General features: G+C 32.4%; 1 protein-coding gene and 1 long non-coding RNA gene across 12 annotated transcripts; one reads left to right on the forward strand and one right to left on the reverse strand.

Annotated features, from left to right (window-relative positions):
* Positions 1-2,316: 2,316 nt before the first annotated feature.
* On the reverse strand, positions 2,317-11,179 carry LOC108001494 (uncharacterized). Of its 11 annotated transcripts, none has more exons than XR_009831462.1 (6): positions 11,040-11,179; positions 10,473-10,676; positions 7,532-7,934; positions 4,392-6,803; positions 3,664-4,323; positions 2,317-3,039 (listed from the first exon to the last, which is right to left on the reverse strand). It is a non-coding gene; the product is annotated as an uncharacterized LOC108001494 (long non-coding RNA). The 11 variants fall into 11 exon arrangements; XR_003698527.2 differs by lacking the exon at positions 11,040-11,179 and having other exon boundaries at positions 4,392-4,554; positions 4,894-4,964; positions 5,038-7,934; positions 10,473-10,614; XR_009831461.1 differs by lacking the exon at positions 11,040-11,179 and having other exon boundaries at positions 4,392-4,633; positions 4,894-4,964; positions 5,038-7,934; positions 10,473-10,614.
* On the forward strand, positions 10,976-16,173 carry LOC108001492 (5'-nucleotidase domain-containing protein 3). Its single transcript, XM_017062509.3, has 8 exons — positions 10,976-11,174; positions 12,254-12,429; positions 12,718-12,945; positions 13,512-13,652; positions 13,739-13,896; positions 13,986-14,172; positions 14,239-14,379; positions 14,553-16,173. The coding sequence occupies exons 1-8, from the start codon at positions 10,976-10,978 to the stop codon at positions 14,907-14,909; spliced, it is 1,587 nt and encodes a 528-aa protein (XP_016917998.1). The 3' UTR covers positions 14,910-16,173.
* The last annotated feature ends 717 nt before the right edge of the window (positions 16,174-16,890 follow it).

Below are 16,890 nucleotides of genomic sequence, written 5' to 3' on the forward strand. Positions count from 1 at the left end.
TTTAAATTTTTGTACGCGTAAATATTCTATTATCTTTCTTCTAATAAATCTTTCTATTATTTTATGCGTCGTATACCCATTGCATTTATATTTTTTTCAATTTTTATACGTCGTATAAAAATACATTTTCCGGCGTGCCACGTCTCTTACGATTATATTCTTCCGTAAGAAATTTCGATTTTATATTGGAAAAGTATAAATGGAGAGGAAGTGGCAAAATTTCGTTTGATTGATACCTCTGAGGAATAAATATATCGAGAACACTTAATTCTCAATTTCTCAACGTTTAATCTCTCTTCATTGTTTCGAGCGAATAGAATAGAACTCAAGCGCGTTGAATTACGCAATTATAACAATCTCGATAATACAATGATCGTCAATTGTTTAGGAGCACGCTTTATCCGGTTTCTTATCCCGACATCCGCTTTTAAATAACGGATATAAGAATGCCACGGTCGCCGAGTTTTGCGTTAAAGTTTAATTATTTATTCACTGGACGCTCTTAAGGAGGTAGACCGGACATACTGTTGGTAATTATTCACGCCCGTTCGAAACATTTCTCCGGTATGGGTGAAGACTTAACTGTTTCCACCGAGCAGTTTTCTTTTTATCCTATTTCTAAACTCGATGATCCAAAATTATCCATTATCGAGAATTACATGGATATAAAGTATAATGCGTAACAACGTAATATTTCGGTATCGATCGGAATGAATAAAATAATGGCAAGAAAGTCATCCGGACTAAAATGTGTTTTAGTTATTGAAATATAAATTTACGATAGAAAGCAAGTGAAATTTATTACTCTTTACTTTATGTTCTTCTATTATTAGTACAAATAATAGTTACACGGTATTTAAGGAAGATTGTCGAGAAAGTAATGGTTAAAAAATGGGCTTGGAAGAATGTTAATTATAGTTTCGCTGGCGTTTGGTGTTTGTAGGCAAAACAGTAGGTACTACCTACTGTACCGCGCGCGTTGTTGTCGGAAGAATTAATATTAAGAAGTAACAAATGAAAAAGAGAAAGCGTATGAGATCCGTATGAGATACTCGGTGTTAAATGCTTTCATCCGGCTTTACGCGTATTTCAATTTTAAGCTCTTATAATACCTGTGTTTATATCCTATTAATTATATCGTTAATGACGACCGTGCATATATTTTCTCCTCGTTTAATAATTGATAATTTTTCGTGCGATCGATAAATATAAATCTTGACGAGATCGTTATTGATTTCGAAAAAAATCACAAACTGTTATTATAACGAAATAATAAGTAATACAAGCATTACAAAAAAAGAAAAAAAAAACTTGAATTACCGCATTGGCCGCAACATGTAGAATTAAAGTCGAAGCAACAAGAGATGTGTACAAAAAGATATATATATATACAAACTTCTTTTTAGAAAGAATAGTTATTGTTGCATCGTGGTGCTCCCTTTCGCACGGTTGCGAGACATCGTCAGACACCGTCTGTCTCCCTGGATTTTTACGATCATCGTTAAGATCCTCTTAATCGGTTATTAGTCCAGTTTCGTACTCGCGCAAGGAGAATTCGCGCGCAAAACAGTGGAGTGATTTCACCCGACAGGCAGACGCTGCAATGTTGGCAACATTGGCCACAATAGACGGAGTGGCGCAGCTTTTCTCCGCGTGGAATTCGAGTTACGTGTTACACGGGAGGAGAATAGTATCGGCTTCTTTCGAAGGCTCGCTTTCGCGAGGCCGCATCCGGAATCGATTGTGCTGGAAGACACGTAGAAACAGGATACGATCACTGACTCACCGGTCATTAGACCCGTTTACAGACAGAAGAACTCTATGGCTCCGGCCCGTGTACGTGTAATTTTACGGCGAGAATTTATGCACGATTAACGAGAGGCCTCGTACATGTTTCCTAGCAGGTGCATTAACCAAGGCTGCGATTAACTTCTTTACGGAATCGTTCAAGAGATTACACCGTGGAGATTAGATTTTTACACGTTATTAAATATATATTATTTATTAGTTGCAGTATCGTATTATTCGAGAGAGTGGAATAATAATTTTACTGGACACTGGTTTCGAATAATAGAAGCTACAACTGGACAAAATTATGACAGAGACAGATGTTAGGGGGAAAAAGGAAGCTTGAAAAAAAGTAGTTATAGCTATTCGCTACGCGGGATGCGTATTCGACGATTCTAACCTATAAATTATCCGATAGACACTACGTTGTAGATATAACCTTAAACAAATTGGAAATTATAAAGTGTGAGAAGCATACTGCATAACCGACCGTTCAAACATTGAAAGGAATAAATAAATTGGCAACTAAAGTTAAGACCATTATTATTAACAATAGATAGGTTAAAATCGGTCCATAAATATCGATGATTGGCGAGGTGGCGAGTACGTATCGCGCGCGTGAACGTTAAAATTGATATAAAAGTTTAAAAAAAAAGAAAAAAAGAGTAGAAAGTTTCTACTTTTCATACGTTCTTATCGCGTGGAACGATGTGGAACGCGTTAAAAATTATTGAAAAAATCGTCGCGTTGCGCCAATTTCCAATAAACAAAAACAAAAATCTTACCGATAATTCATAACGATTTAAGTTAAAATGGATATTTTCGAGATATTGTAAAATCGAAATTTAAACGCTCCTTAGAAAATTTACAGAAATTTACTCGATTATTGAAACTTTAACCAATTATCGATTACTCGTCTGCCGATATATTCCGTTTGAACGTTCGAAAATGAATTTTGTTCGTTTTTAATACACGTTATTCGTACTGCGCTTATTCTCCTCCTTCTTCTTCTGCTCGAAGAAAAATATTCCGGATGCCGTGGATCCATTCACCGGTGGCTAATTACGAGAAACATACTGATGGCTTGCTAAAATTTAATCTACTGCGGCCGTCTATGGAGGACGCTCTGATTCCTCGAGTAATCAGAACATGGCGATCGCGGCGAGCGGGATACGAAAATGAATTTCGATATAGATAGCTGGGCGAGCAGAAGAGAATATGGGAAACGGCGACCCTCGGCCTTCTTTCTTCCTGAAAAAAGAATAATATTTAATACGAACAGCACGTTTATTAAGTAAGAGAAAGTCGAGCAAATGTAAAAGGAGCGTATAAACGAAAGTAGACTTGAAGGAAAAAAAAAGAATTAATATTAATATTCCCCTTATTATTACCCATTATTTTCTCGCCTTTTAATTACACTCGAAATAATTCGCCAATTGGAAAATATATTTTTTGGGCCGATCCTTCTTCTTCTTATTAACGTGGCTGTGGAGCGAGATAGATAGCGGGATCGATAAAGAGGCGGCGAGTTTTAGAATTTTTTACCAAACGTAAATATAATGCGTTCAGTGCACGGTTCGTATACACGGTTTATGGATCGTGGCCCATACTCGGATGCGATGGATACTCGGCCAATGGAACGTCCCAAATAATACTTTTTAGTTGCGCATCCTACGCGCATGCGAGAAGAATTGAGAAGAATCGTTTCTTCTTTGATTGCTTTCAGATTATCGCGATCCCGATCGGTAAATGAAATTATTCGCTTTCAAAATCAAACCACGCGCGATTTCGAAATATTTCGATCGAATAATCTCTCTCGTATGCTTCGAAAAAATTTTACCGTGTAATGATACGTTAGAAGTTACAACGATATACCTTTGCATCAAAATCGACGAATTTCTTCAGAAGACTCGAAACGATAGATCGATCGACAAATCGACCGAATGATTTCTCGAGATCCGACGGGTCTGCCGAGTCTCTCCATATTGCCACGAAGAGCGTGGCGCATGAAATAATTAGGCGATGGAGAAGGGGAAGGAAGAGGAATAGAGGAAGACGGAAAATCTAACTCTCCGAGTTGGAAAAAAAGTTTCGAAGAGTCTTTAATTCCGTGCGTAATTTCCGCACGCGGACAGATTGGCGCGATTGTTCGATCAGGGAATTATTTATACGTTGGGAGCAAGCGTTGAACTTGATCCCATGGCTAGGCCTTGGCACTCGTGAACGCACGAACGACGCCACGAGGAGAAAGTTTCGAAGGCAGGAAGTGAAGTAGGCCACGACTTTGACCGCTCGCAAGGTCCATACTCCCGAGCCACGCTGCTGCGCTTCCATCGAGCGGGTACACTCGGCTCGATTCGACTCCGTTTCGATTGACACTGGCTGTCTCCCGGGATGGGAAATAAAACGACGGCTGTCGCCTTAGTGATCCGTTTACCAACAGGGGGGAATCGTTTCTTGGAATCGCGGGCGAAAAATGTAGGTGATCGCCAAACGATCGATCGTCCGTCGGTCCTGAAACGCGATCTCGAAACGCTGTGAATAGAAAGAAAATTTAAATTCTGACGTGGAAAAGGTATGGAAATAAACGTACAGGAACTTACCTGACCTATCGATGATCCTGCTATTCCTATCTGCAGGTATTTCTTTCCCTTTCCCCTATTATAGCGGGGTCACCGTTCTTCGATACGTTGGAATTCACGCCTCTTCTTTCCTTCCTTTCCAACTCTAAACTCTCCGCCGTTCCATTAGCGCGCCAGGATTATCCTATGATTTATTCAACGAGGTTTTTTACATATGGAAACGAGGATAAAATGAGAGAGAGCGAGGTCGATTATTTTGCTATCTAGAAAAATTCGTAACAAAATTTCGGATTCGTCGACATTTGTAAACATCCTTTTACGGGGGAATAAGCGAAGAACGAAAAAGAAAAAAGAAGAAAAAGGAGCGTAGCGATGAGCGGAATTCATAATAAGAGGATCGGATTACATCATTCCGTTCGTCGTTATGCAGAGCACAGAATGCCGATCCCTTATTGTCACTCGTTTAAATCGAATAATAAAAAAAGGAAATCGATAAACAAGATAATTCCGGAAAGATATATACCGCGAAGTACGATTTCCTGATAGCACAACTCCACGTGGCCTCCTCCCAGTGGGTCAAGGTTGCTTTTCAATCTGGAAAACACCGTCGACTACCGTTCCCCGCTCGACTCTGCACACGTTTCTATTAATATTTTATCATTCATACCCGCGGTGAGGATCCGCGTGCCAAGTTTCTTCGTCGGCCTTCGTGCCCTGGAATCGCACAATTTTGTTTCGCGATAAATTGTGCTGCTCGTAATTTGGCAACGTTGGGCGATATCTTTACGACGCTTGTCCAAAAAAACGTCTATTAATAGCACGCTCGTCGACACGGTCTATTTTCTGCGCGACGAACGCCAGCGGATTAAATAACGCGCACTGTAATACCTCTTTCCAAACCGATGAAGTTACTTTGAATTATTTATCGAATCATTGTCCTCTTCTTTTTTTGCGAAAACGATTTAGACAGTAATATTCGACGCGTTGGCCATCACAATGTTGGTCATCGTAATATTTTATTTTACACGCAGAGAGGCGATTCTACTAGTAGAGAACACTGGTAGAGAAAATATGATGACACGACATAAAAAAGTCGTGATGCATTATGAAACATATGTTTGAAAATATGCTCGAAACACGTTTATATATACGCACGTTTGAAAATATATTCCGTGTAACACGTTTACGTTGCACAACGATACGAGGTTTTCTTAATGGTGTAATTTTATCTAGATGTGTAACAATAACGATATCTATTATCTAACGTAATGTAGAACTTGTGTAACGTGTTAAATTTTATCGTTCTCTATTTCGTTCGGATGACGCGGAGACGTCATAAAATAATATGGAAGAGTTTTATCTTTTAAAAGTTTACGCTTCTTCTTTTCCTTTTTCTTTTTCCTTATTTATAAACACGATTGCGGAATTAATGTTACAACTTTAATAATAAGCTATACGTACCATGAACTATGAACTATAATTAGAGTTTACTCGAGGAATATCTAACGTTTTCGATGCTACTTGCGAAGTAACGTTTTTTACACAGATATTTATCCGTATAAATTTAAAAACTCTTGCAAATCTGAAACGAAAGACGCTGAAAATAGACGACAACAACGATGCGTCATAATGAAAAGGAGGTCACCTTAATTCAATAAATTCTCCTCCGAGAAAAAAGGAAGAAAAAGGAAGAAGCAAACCATTTACGTCTACCGTGTGCACCGCGCTGTTCGTTATACCGCAACTTGGTGCAAAAAACTCGCTGCCGAATTTCCAACGAGCATTCGAATGGGACGACTTTTTGCCCGCTAGAAAGTTTTCAGAACCGCCTCTGTCAGAGATGGAAACGGAATAGTAAGCCGTAGTGCGTATGTCCAGAGGCGAGATCGGATAAAAACATTGATAGACATTGGTGCGCACGGGGAAAAAAGAGAAAGAAAAAAGAATAAGAAAAGGAAGATAGACCAGATTAAAGAAGCGTAATTGATCGGGGAAAAAAACATGCTCGCTTTCGAGTCGGTCACGCATCGCGTGGCGGCTCGATCGCGAAATTGATCTGCCATACTTTCGCCGCGGATACTTGCCAGAAATCATCGATCTTCGCGGGGACTTGCGTGTATCGAGATTTATTAATCCGATGATGAGCCGTGAAGGAGATCGATGATAAAAATATGCGCAGATAGGAGAATACGGATGTTGAGATAGATGTCTCTTTCTCTCGTGGTATACATGTATGCGTTACAATTTTTAACGCTCAGATATGTAGAGTAGACATGTAAGTAAAATAATCGATTCCTTATTTTTCTATATTCGATTCCCCGAAGATAAGGTTTTTATAAGTTCTTTTCCGTATCGTTGTCTTCCATATATATAAAATTTCGCTCGATTAATCATTTCTCTTCTGGCAATTTGGGTTAATCTTTCCGAGGAATACTGAAACATATATATATATGTATATGTATGCATTTAAAAGTATTATTCAGAATAAATATTTCTGATTGTTTCACGAAATCTTTTCATAAATAATTTAATAATTTGGCACTAATTGCTAGAACAAATAAATTATTTATGTTCCATAATTTATAGCTATAATTGTTAAATGATCGATATATATTATATCGATATTTACGATTATTATTAGTTATAAATCAAGAATAGTTATACTTATTCGTGAATATACCGTACATAAGACCATTGCTCGCGACTAACACTAACGATCATTGATTAGATTCAATCAATGGCCGCACTGTCCTCGTTGCGTCTCGATTCAATTACAAGATGAAAATTAGACGTTTAAAACGTGGAGGTACGCTGATAAATGGATAAACTCGCCGTAATCGATCGATACAATAATTGAAAATATTAGCGGAATGTGTTACGGAGGAAATTTCACGAGATGATAAAATTTTGAGAAAAACCTTTCGATATAACTCGTGGCGAAGATTAATATTATCGTCCAATAAGGAATCCCGGAGTAAGAAGCTCGAGATAAATATCGCGCCTTCCTCGGGACGTGAAATTACTTTTGGAGGAAAAGAGATCGGGTTGGAGGAGAAGAAATGGGTAAAAGGACCGAAAATGTTTATTTGATTACGTCCCCGCGCCGCGTCCTCCTTTCCTCGAGGAGGTATAGTTGGCAACGCTAGTTAACGCACACGCACCTGCACCGGCGATCGGGCTATAGTGAGTGATAATCGTAGAGTAGGTCAGCGGAACAGCGCCTCTAGCAATCTGCGTTCCTCGCCTTCCTATACGTGTGTCCCTGCCACGTATGCCGGGCTAACCGTGTGTATCTGTGTACACGCGAGTACGAATAAAGGCACGACGCTCGGACGGTGTGTGACAACAAGAAACGAGTCGAAGCGAGGCGTCGATGTCGTCCGGACGAAACACCCATTCGACTTCCATTTGACTTCTATCTCATTCGACTCGAGCGCCGTTTCATCCATGGTAAACATCGCCGAGTCTCCAATGTTTTGTAACGTGACACTTCGGTTCGAGATAAGGTTTCGTTTCGCTCCATGCGGATCATTTCTTTTTTCAAAACGTCCCGAAAGCTGGAAACTGAAATGAGAGATGAAGAAGATAATTGTGGATAAATTGAGGTATATGGATTACCCGTGTATAATAGATAATTTTCATTCTAAATTTATCCCCTGAGATATAACGTTTCGCTAATACCACGATCAATCACTTTTATCGTAAACGTAAACTTCTGTGACAACTCTTGTGTTATTTAAATTCTATTGTTATTTCAACGTTATACTTTTATGTAATAAAAGCTGTAAACAGTTCTACTGTTATATTGGATTAAGGAAAGGTAGTAATTTTCCCATAGAAAGATGACCAATTTCACGCAGGAACGTGTTTTACCGCTTCACAATTAAAGTTACTATATATATATATGTATATATATATGTATATACTCATTTGTAAGAAAGGCACACGCGATCCTGAGAACTACCGTAAAAGTGGTGTAACGAAGAAAATAAGGTAAACAAAATAAATAATAAATTAAGCGGTGGATTCGTATTCGTGGAAAAATTGAAAGAAATCAATCACTCGAGAGTTCCCCTGGATATATATATATAAATAGACCATAAAGAAAGAAGAATTTATCGAAAATGATAATCAGCCGGATGGGTGGAGTCGAGTGAGAGGTGCAGAAGAGCATAGAAAGTCTGTATCATGAAATTGCATTCCATAAAGAATGGAAAGTCGGTGCATAATCCTTTTCGTTATTCTTCTTTTCTTTTTTATTATTTTTTTTCTTTCTTTCTTTCTTTTTTTCTCCAATCGACAGATGGAATGCGCGAACGTGAAACGAATTACATCGTGAAATACTGGAACGATTTCTGATCAGACTTTTTTCGCTAGCGGCGCTTCTGCGTACAACCGATCAGAAAGATTACGAAGAGTACGACGACCGACGACTGGGCTAGATTAAGACAACGAGGTCACGTGCCAGTAGTAGCGTTACGTATGAGCCATTCCAGGGGAAGTCAATATGATGATTATTCAATTTTTTTTTTTTTGTTATTCTGAAAAATCACGTCACCGGAACATTATTAACTTGTTTAATTAAAGTTATTTACTTACTTATATAATCATAAAAAAGCAAACATCTTGAATCTTATATATCTTATTTATTTACAAATTCAGAAATTTCTGCAATTATTTCATCTTTATTAATGATAATTCTAGTTTTATTATGGATAGATAATTATAAAAATAATTATATATTTAAATAGATTTATAATAATTGCTAATCCATAGATAAATATAACGTAATATATAAATACATTATACGTAAATATAATAATAAATGTAATATATATGATATAGTATAAATGTAAGAAAAATATGATTTTAATAGACTTTCTAATATTCTTTATGAAATAATATAATTTCGTAAAGAATATTATATAAGAAACTTATGCCGTTCATAGATTATTGAAAATAAATTAAAAAATCAGATTTATTAGATATTAGATATTATTAGATTTATTAGATTAGATAATTTCATTCATCATGATATAATAGATAAAAAAATACCAATTCAAAGCTTCTTTAAATATTTTGATGTAAAAATTTCTGAAATAAAATTATAAATAATCTATTAATATAAATGCATTATTTTATTTATATTAATAACAACGCATTATTATCCTATTATTCTATTATTCTAACAATCGTTACGAATTCTAATTTTAAAAATACAGTAAAGACTCTTAAAGATAAAAAAAGTAAAAAAATTAAACAGAAGAATTTTGTCGGAAAAAAAAGAACGAATGTATATTCAATTCTCAATGCCTACAAATTGCCTACATAATTTCTAATAAAAATGAAAGGATATTTATGTTAAAATATGCAGAAGCAAAAAGTTCTCGCAACTGCTAGTTGTAGATACAATGCCTATAATTAATTGTGAAAATTGTGTCAGGAATAATTGCGAATATATAACATACGGAAGTAGAAATGTGAGAATGGCCGTTGGAAGAACGCGACCGATCATTAATCATAATATTGACACAGTGCTAGGAAGATAGCAACAATTACAGAAAGCTCAAATATCAGCAGGTAGGAGATCGAAGCGACACATACTAGTTGTAGATGCGTGCGCACACACTGTTTTTCTGCGATTTACAAGATGACGTATTACGCATCAAAAAACATGATCTATGTCAGACAAATAATTGGAATATTTTATCTAAAGTTCGATCCTTTATAAATAAAATGCATCCGACTCAAAAAAGTTCTCGTTTGCTTCGTTGAATTCAAATATTAATTAATCTGTTTTTATTAAAATCATTGATTTAGGTTATTATAATTGTTTCGACGACAGAACGAAAATATAAAATCATGTTTCTCTGAAATATAAGATTTTTTAATTAAAATAATTATATATTCATCATTTCGAAATTTATTCAATAATATATTCATCTTTCTTTTTAGAATATTAAGATAATCAATATTTATTCGTGCAAATTGAAAATTCGCTAATGATTATAGATTGTCAATGCGATTAACACACTACAAATCGATAGAGTTTCAAAACTTAAGAAAATATACTTGGCAACATATTACGTATTATATTCTTACATTTACATCTATTTCCGTCTTTCAGGTATTACCGCTTTCCCCACTTGACAGTTGATCGTATGTATCAGCGACGTTGCGTGAAGCATGATTGAACCAGAACCATACACAGTCCCTTCATCCCCTCGTAACGAGACGAACGCAGCAGTGACAGTCGGTCATACGTGGCGTGCGTGCACTTATCGTGCTTCAGTATCGAAGCGAAGTCTGTACAATTCGACATTTATTAGTACACACGAGGCGAGAATATAAATAGCGAGTAAAGAGATGTACATTCCATGAGAAGAACAGAGATAAAAGAGAGGGCTGCAATTTTATTGTTAGAGTGCGTGCAAGTCGGTATGCTCAATTATAATTAAGTAATAACGTCAAAAACAACACGCGGCCTCAGTCGATCAGTAACGTTGAAGCCTCGAACACGTTTGTACTAATTCGAAACTCCCGCCGTGCAGAGCGCCAATCGTTGAGCACCGTGATCATAGGTGCATACCCGCCAATCGTTCGTGATGCTGCACACGAGGACCCTCGCCGTCGCTGCAGCATCGCCTATTCTCGTTGAAAATGTCTTACCGTCTTGGTTGCTTCGCGCGTCTAGCAGCCATGTTGTGTCAATGCGTTCCATTGGTGACCGTGCCCTTTATCGTGGTCAAATATCACGTGAGATCATGCTCGAAAATTACCAGAAGATACGTGAAAAATACAAGTGTAAGTATATGTTGGCACTTGCTGCAGCCATTTTACTTTGATGTCCTTCTCAGCTCCACTAGTCTCGCTAATATTCCATCTCAATCACTCTTGTATATGTTCTGCCGCGCCATTTGAGTCCGAGCATGCGCATTTATAAATACTTTGATATTTTAAATCGATGATAATGGCGCGAGACCTTGATACTCATTTATACACGCGGAAATTATAATTGATACATTAATAATCCCCCTTTTCAGGAAGTGTTCGATTTACTTTTAATCAAATTATGAAATTAAATACTTATATCGATTGTTCCTTGAAAATGTGCATATATTTACATATCTGTTGCACGAAAGAACATTATTATCAATTGCTTTTGGCAAATTTCCAAAATCTTCGATACGATGCATTGAATCCATTAAGAGTTCTCATTATTATAAGTACTAATAACCATGATTTATAGACTTTAAGATAACTGTTATAAAACATATTTGTACAATATTGAATTAAATTACGGAAATTACATTAGTTAAATATCAGTTTATCAACGTGTTTAGTGAAATTATTAGAAAAAAATTTGTATATCAGAATTTATATTTAGAATTAATTGGTAAAAAAATGCAAAATGAATTAAATAGAAAAATCTAGGACGGTAAGAAATATCTTTCGAGAATTTGCAGACTTATGATGAATTGAAATAGAATAATAATCTCGTGTGTTACCTTGCTATTTAGTTAAAAACATTTCGTACAAGGCCACATGTAAAATCACGCATCATGATCAAATATCTCTACATCATACATCATGTATTCATCTTGAATTGTTTATTTGATCATCTAGAAAAAAATAATTATTCCGATTTCAAATTATGTTGCATAAGATATAAGAAATGATAAATGATAAAAGATAAAACATCAAATATCACGATAATAACTTTTTAATTTATTTACTATTATAGTATTTTTCAAATAAAGATGATAGAAGTGAAATAAATATTTCAAATTGTTATTTTTTATTTTTATTTCAAATAAAATTTATTAGAAATTTAACGTGTATTTATCGCATTTAATTGAAATATTAATCAACTTTTTTTTCAGCTAAGAAACTTCCCCAAGACGTGAATCCGAAAGGAGTATTTTCTTGCAATGAGCTTGACTTGAAAGAAGTCCAAGTATATGGATTTGATTATGATTACACTTTGGCTTGTTACAAGCCATCCATGGATTATTTACTGTACAATCTTGGACGTGATATGCTCATTCAAAAATACAAGGTATATCAAAATATAATATATATATATATATATATATTATATACATTAATTTTCTAATTATTTTTTTTAATTAACTCTGTATATGATATACCAATCGTGAAAACGTGTACACAAAGTTTCAAACTCGGCAAGATTACTAATTCAAACTAGGGAACGAAACTTTCTAACTCATTTCTGCTCGCGAAATTTAGTTCATCAGGAGTATTTTCTCGAAAATCAAACGACAATTACGGCCGAACGAGAATTTCAATTGAAACTTGACGCAAACTCGTTTAATCGGCTGTACAGTACCCCGAGGGAATCACCAACCTCGAGTACAAGAAGGATTTCGCTGTTCGTGGCCTCCATTATGACATCGAAAAGGGTCTGCTACTAAAACTCGACAGCTTCTTGCAAATTCAATTTGGCACCGTTTATCGCGGTTTACATCCAGTACCCGACGACGAGGTCCTTAGACTCTATAAAAACCGGATAATACCGATCGCCTATGTGGAAGCACCACATAAACATTCTCATGTAAGTATATTTGAATGAACTTAATAATTAATTAATTATAAGTGCGATGTGTCTTTTTTTATGAAAGAAATTATTGTTTACTATTGCGATTTCTCGTGTTTCTTTATTATTTGTTATTGTTATTGTTGTCATTTTCCTGAAATTATAATTAATTATCTTATTATTGTTTCAATATAGAAATCTGATATTTTTCAACTTTTTATTTTGCATTTGTTGACTGTATCCGAAACAATAAATATGTAAAATATTTTCAAAGAATAGCACAAAAAATCCAATTAATGTTCAACGATATGAAAAGATGCATGAATGTGTTTTAACTTTCTTTTAAAATTTTTATTAACTATATATATATATTTTTTCAATTTTATTCTGAACAAAAATTGATAATATGAGAATTTATTTAGTTACAATAATTGAAGTGATTATTTGTTTATTTTTGTTGCACGCATCTACTTGTATGTTTTTCATGACGAATTTTTTCAACATAAAATATAGAAAGTAAGTATTACGTTATACTTCTGCATACATATACATTTCTATATATATACAGATTAAATTTCTTTTAGGAGACGTTGCACCGGACAAAAATGGTTCAATTGGCTGATTTATTTTCGGTACCAGAAATGGGTCTTCTATGTAACGTCACGGAATATTTCCTTAGAAATCATATCGATTATCATCCTGAAATACTTTTTAGAGACGTAAAGGTAAAAAGAGAAAAATCTATACAAAAGTTAAAAAATCAATTACGATTGTTTTTGATAAAAATCAGATATCATTATTTCTTATTTAGAACTCTGTACAAAGTTGTCATCCTATAATGCATGGAATGGTAGTAAAAAATGTTTCCGAATATTTGGAACAAAATAGAGATTTGAAAAGATTTTTTGATCGACTTAAAAGAGCTAATAAAAAAATGTTTCTAGTAACCAATAGTCCCTTCCATTTTGTGTAAGTATTATAATAGAATGATAACGATAATAATAATAATAATAATGCACAAAATTCTACATACAATTAATGTTATTTTTTTTAATTAGTGATATTGGAATGAAATTCTTGGTTGGTGATGATTGGAAAGATTATTTCGATGTAGTAATAGTACAAGCAAGAAAACCAAAATTCTTTACAGAAGAATCTCGACCTCTTAGAATATACGATGAAATTAATAAAACACAGCTATGGGATCGAGTTACTAAACTTGAAAAAGGAGTTATCTATCTTGAAGTATGTATAAAACGTTTTACATTTTTTTTTTTTAATATCTAGGATTGATATTAGGTTTAAAATCAGGGCACAGTTAAACAATTACAAGATATGACCGGATGGCAAGGACATCAAGTATTATATTTTGGAGATCATCCTTATAGCGATCTAGCGGATGTAACTTTGGAACATGGTTGGCGAACTGGAGCTATTATTAAAGAATTAACGGTAAATTTGTAATGCATTTATAATTTATTATGTGTATATGTATTCAAAATAATTATTTATTATCGTTCATAAAAATTGTTATTTTTAATTGATTATTCAGGATATTATTTATATATATTATATATATATAATATATATAATATAGATATATAGTATATTTTTATATATTACAGCATGAAATTGCAACGTTAAATAATCCAAAATTTAAAGAAAACGCAAATTGGTTACAAATGCTAACAGGATTAATTGAAGAACATCAAGATTATGAAGGGCCAGATGTACAAACGATACTCAACGAATGGATCGAGGAAAGAGATGAATTAAGAAACGAGATAAAACGAGTATTTAATAAACAATTTGGATCTGTGTTCAGAACATATCATAATCCTACATATTTTTCAAGAAGACTTTTCAGATTTGCCGATATTTATATGAGTTCAATTACGAATCTGTTAGAATATTCAACAAGTCATACTTTTTATCCAAGAAGAGGTGTAATGCCACATGAATATACAAGTTATTTCGTATAATATATAGTTCTAATATTTAGATTTTTAATTAGAAGCATCAAATGCTTTAAAATGTGATAGAAATGAATCAAAAATATTTTAATTGAAAATTCTAGAAGACATAAAAATATAAAAAAAAAAATAAATATTTAAAACGCATTTGCGTTTTATGTAGATAAAAAGAGAATATTAGACTGCTTAATACGTTAACTTTGCGAAGAAGTATGTTGTTACATATAACTTATATATGGATAATTTTGTTTAGATAAAATACTATAATTGATTTATTAAAAAATTCCATTACAAAGATTCAAAATAAATAAATCTATGTACATTATGTTTACAGGTATTGTTTAAAATATCTAAAAATTTTGCAAAAAAAATAAAATGGTAAAAAAAAAAAAAAAAAAAGCTACGTAAAACAAAAAATATACTACACTTTCAGGATTAAAAACTATTTGATTATTTTTTTCTTTATGGTAAATAGATACAAGTAATTTATTCAGGTACAAAATTCATTACACTAATTGTAAGTGTTAAAAATAATATTCATTATCAAATCGCAATATATATGTACTATATAATATTGTAAAACAGCCATATGAAAATTGTTCTATATTTTGTAACAAAGTACAATGATATATATGATAAGAGAATATAAAAATTGAAGTTAATAGGATTGTTTCTAATAACTGTGATTTTAATTTCAAATATAAAATAATTCTTTTATATTTACTACCTAAAATATTTTTGCTGCTATGAAAAATAGGAGTCTTTTTATTTTTTAAGTATTCATTTATTTTAATTTCAATCTTTTTCGCAAAATAAAAAATATTTTCTTATAATAGCACTTATAATATTCAGTAGAAAAGTATATCATATAAAAGTTATGTAAATTATCTAAAAAATTTTTGTGAATTTGAAATTTCTGAAAAAGTTAACTAACTATGAGGAAATCATTCCTTTAATTATAATATATAAATTGATCCAAGATGTTTTATTTTTTATTATAAAGTAAAAATTTTTGAAAATAAAATAAAAAAATATTTTACATATTAATGTTGCTTAGTTTAATATTTATATTATATGCAAAGAGAATATATATATATTTACATTGAATTATATTATATTATAATTAATATAAAAAAGAAAAGTTGTTAATATTTTGTTTATCAGAATGGAATAATATTTCTTTTGTTTCGATAACGAACTTTTGTTTAAATGCAAATGTGTTCAAATGTATATGAATGATCTGATTAATCAATAAAAATCAATTAATCCAAAACTAGTATGATGTTTTTTCCAACATGAATTTAGCATTATTTTATTTTTCGATATTTTATTTTTCAAAATTTTTTATATTTTTTATAGCATTAATATCTATTATAAATTAAATTTCAATTTATTCAAAATAAGCAAAATAATTTCAATATATAAATTTAATAATAATTGTGAAATTTCAATAATTTTTTAAAAAATTTATATTTCTTTTTGTATTATTATTTCTTAGAAATTAGAATTATTTAAAGTTTAATAAATACTGTAAAAAAATAAAGCATTTAAAAATATAAGTATTACTATATATACATATATGTATATATATATTATTTTAACTGATTTTTATTAATGATATTTAAATATTATTATTTATTATATTATTTCTTCTCACAGATAATATTCTAATTATATCAATAATTATAAAATTTATGAAATATATCATAAAATAAAATTGAAAACAAATATTAAAAAACTAATATTTTAATAAAAATTATATAAAAAGTATAAAAATTGATTAATTTTTATTATGTATTATTTTCTTAAAATTTTTATAATGAAACAAATATAAAAATAAAATAATTTAAATAAAATCCAATCAAAACTAAGTTTATAAATTATTAAATATAAAATAAAGTAAATGAAATTCAATACTTTTTGCTAAAGATAAATTGTAAGTATTTTATAACATAAATTAATTATAATTATATAACAATAGCTACAATTC

The sequence above is a fragment of the Apis cerana genome, linkage group LG10, assembly GCF_029169275.1.
Source record: "Apis cerana isolate GH-2021 linkage group LG10, AcerK_1.0, whole genome shotgun sequence".
Classification (NCBI taxonomy): Eukaryota; Metazoa; Arthropoda; class Insecta; order Hymenoptera; family Apidae; genus Apis; species Apis cerana.

Bases quoted from the DNA above. Each gene is read 5' to 3' on its own strand.
- LOC108001492 (XM_017062509.3), top strand. From the start codon at position 10,976: ATGCTGCACACGAGGACCCTCGCCGTCGCTGCAGCATCGCCTATTCTC. The intron at 13,653-13,738 runs GTAAAAAGAGAA...TTTCTTATTTAG, and splicing joins TACTTTTTAGAGACGTAAAG to AACTCTGTACAAAGTTGTCA. The intron at 14,380-14,552 runs GTAAATTTGTAA...TATATATTACAG, and splicing joins CTATTATTAAAGAATTAACG to CATGAAATTGCAACGTTAAA.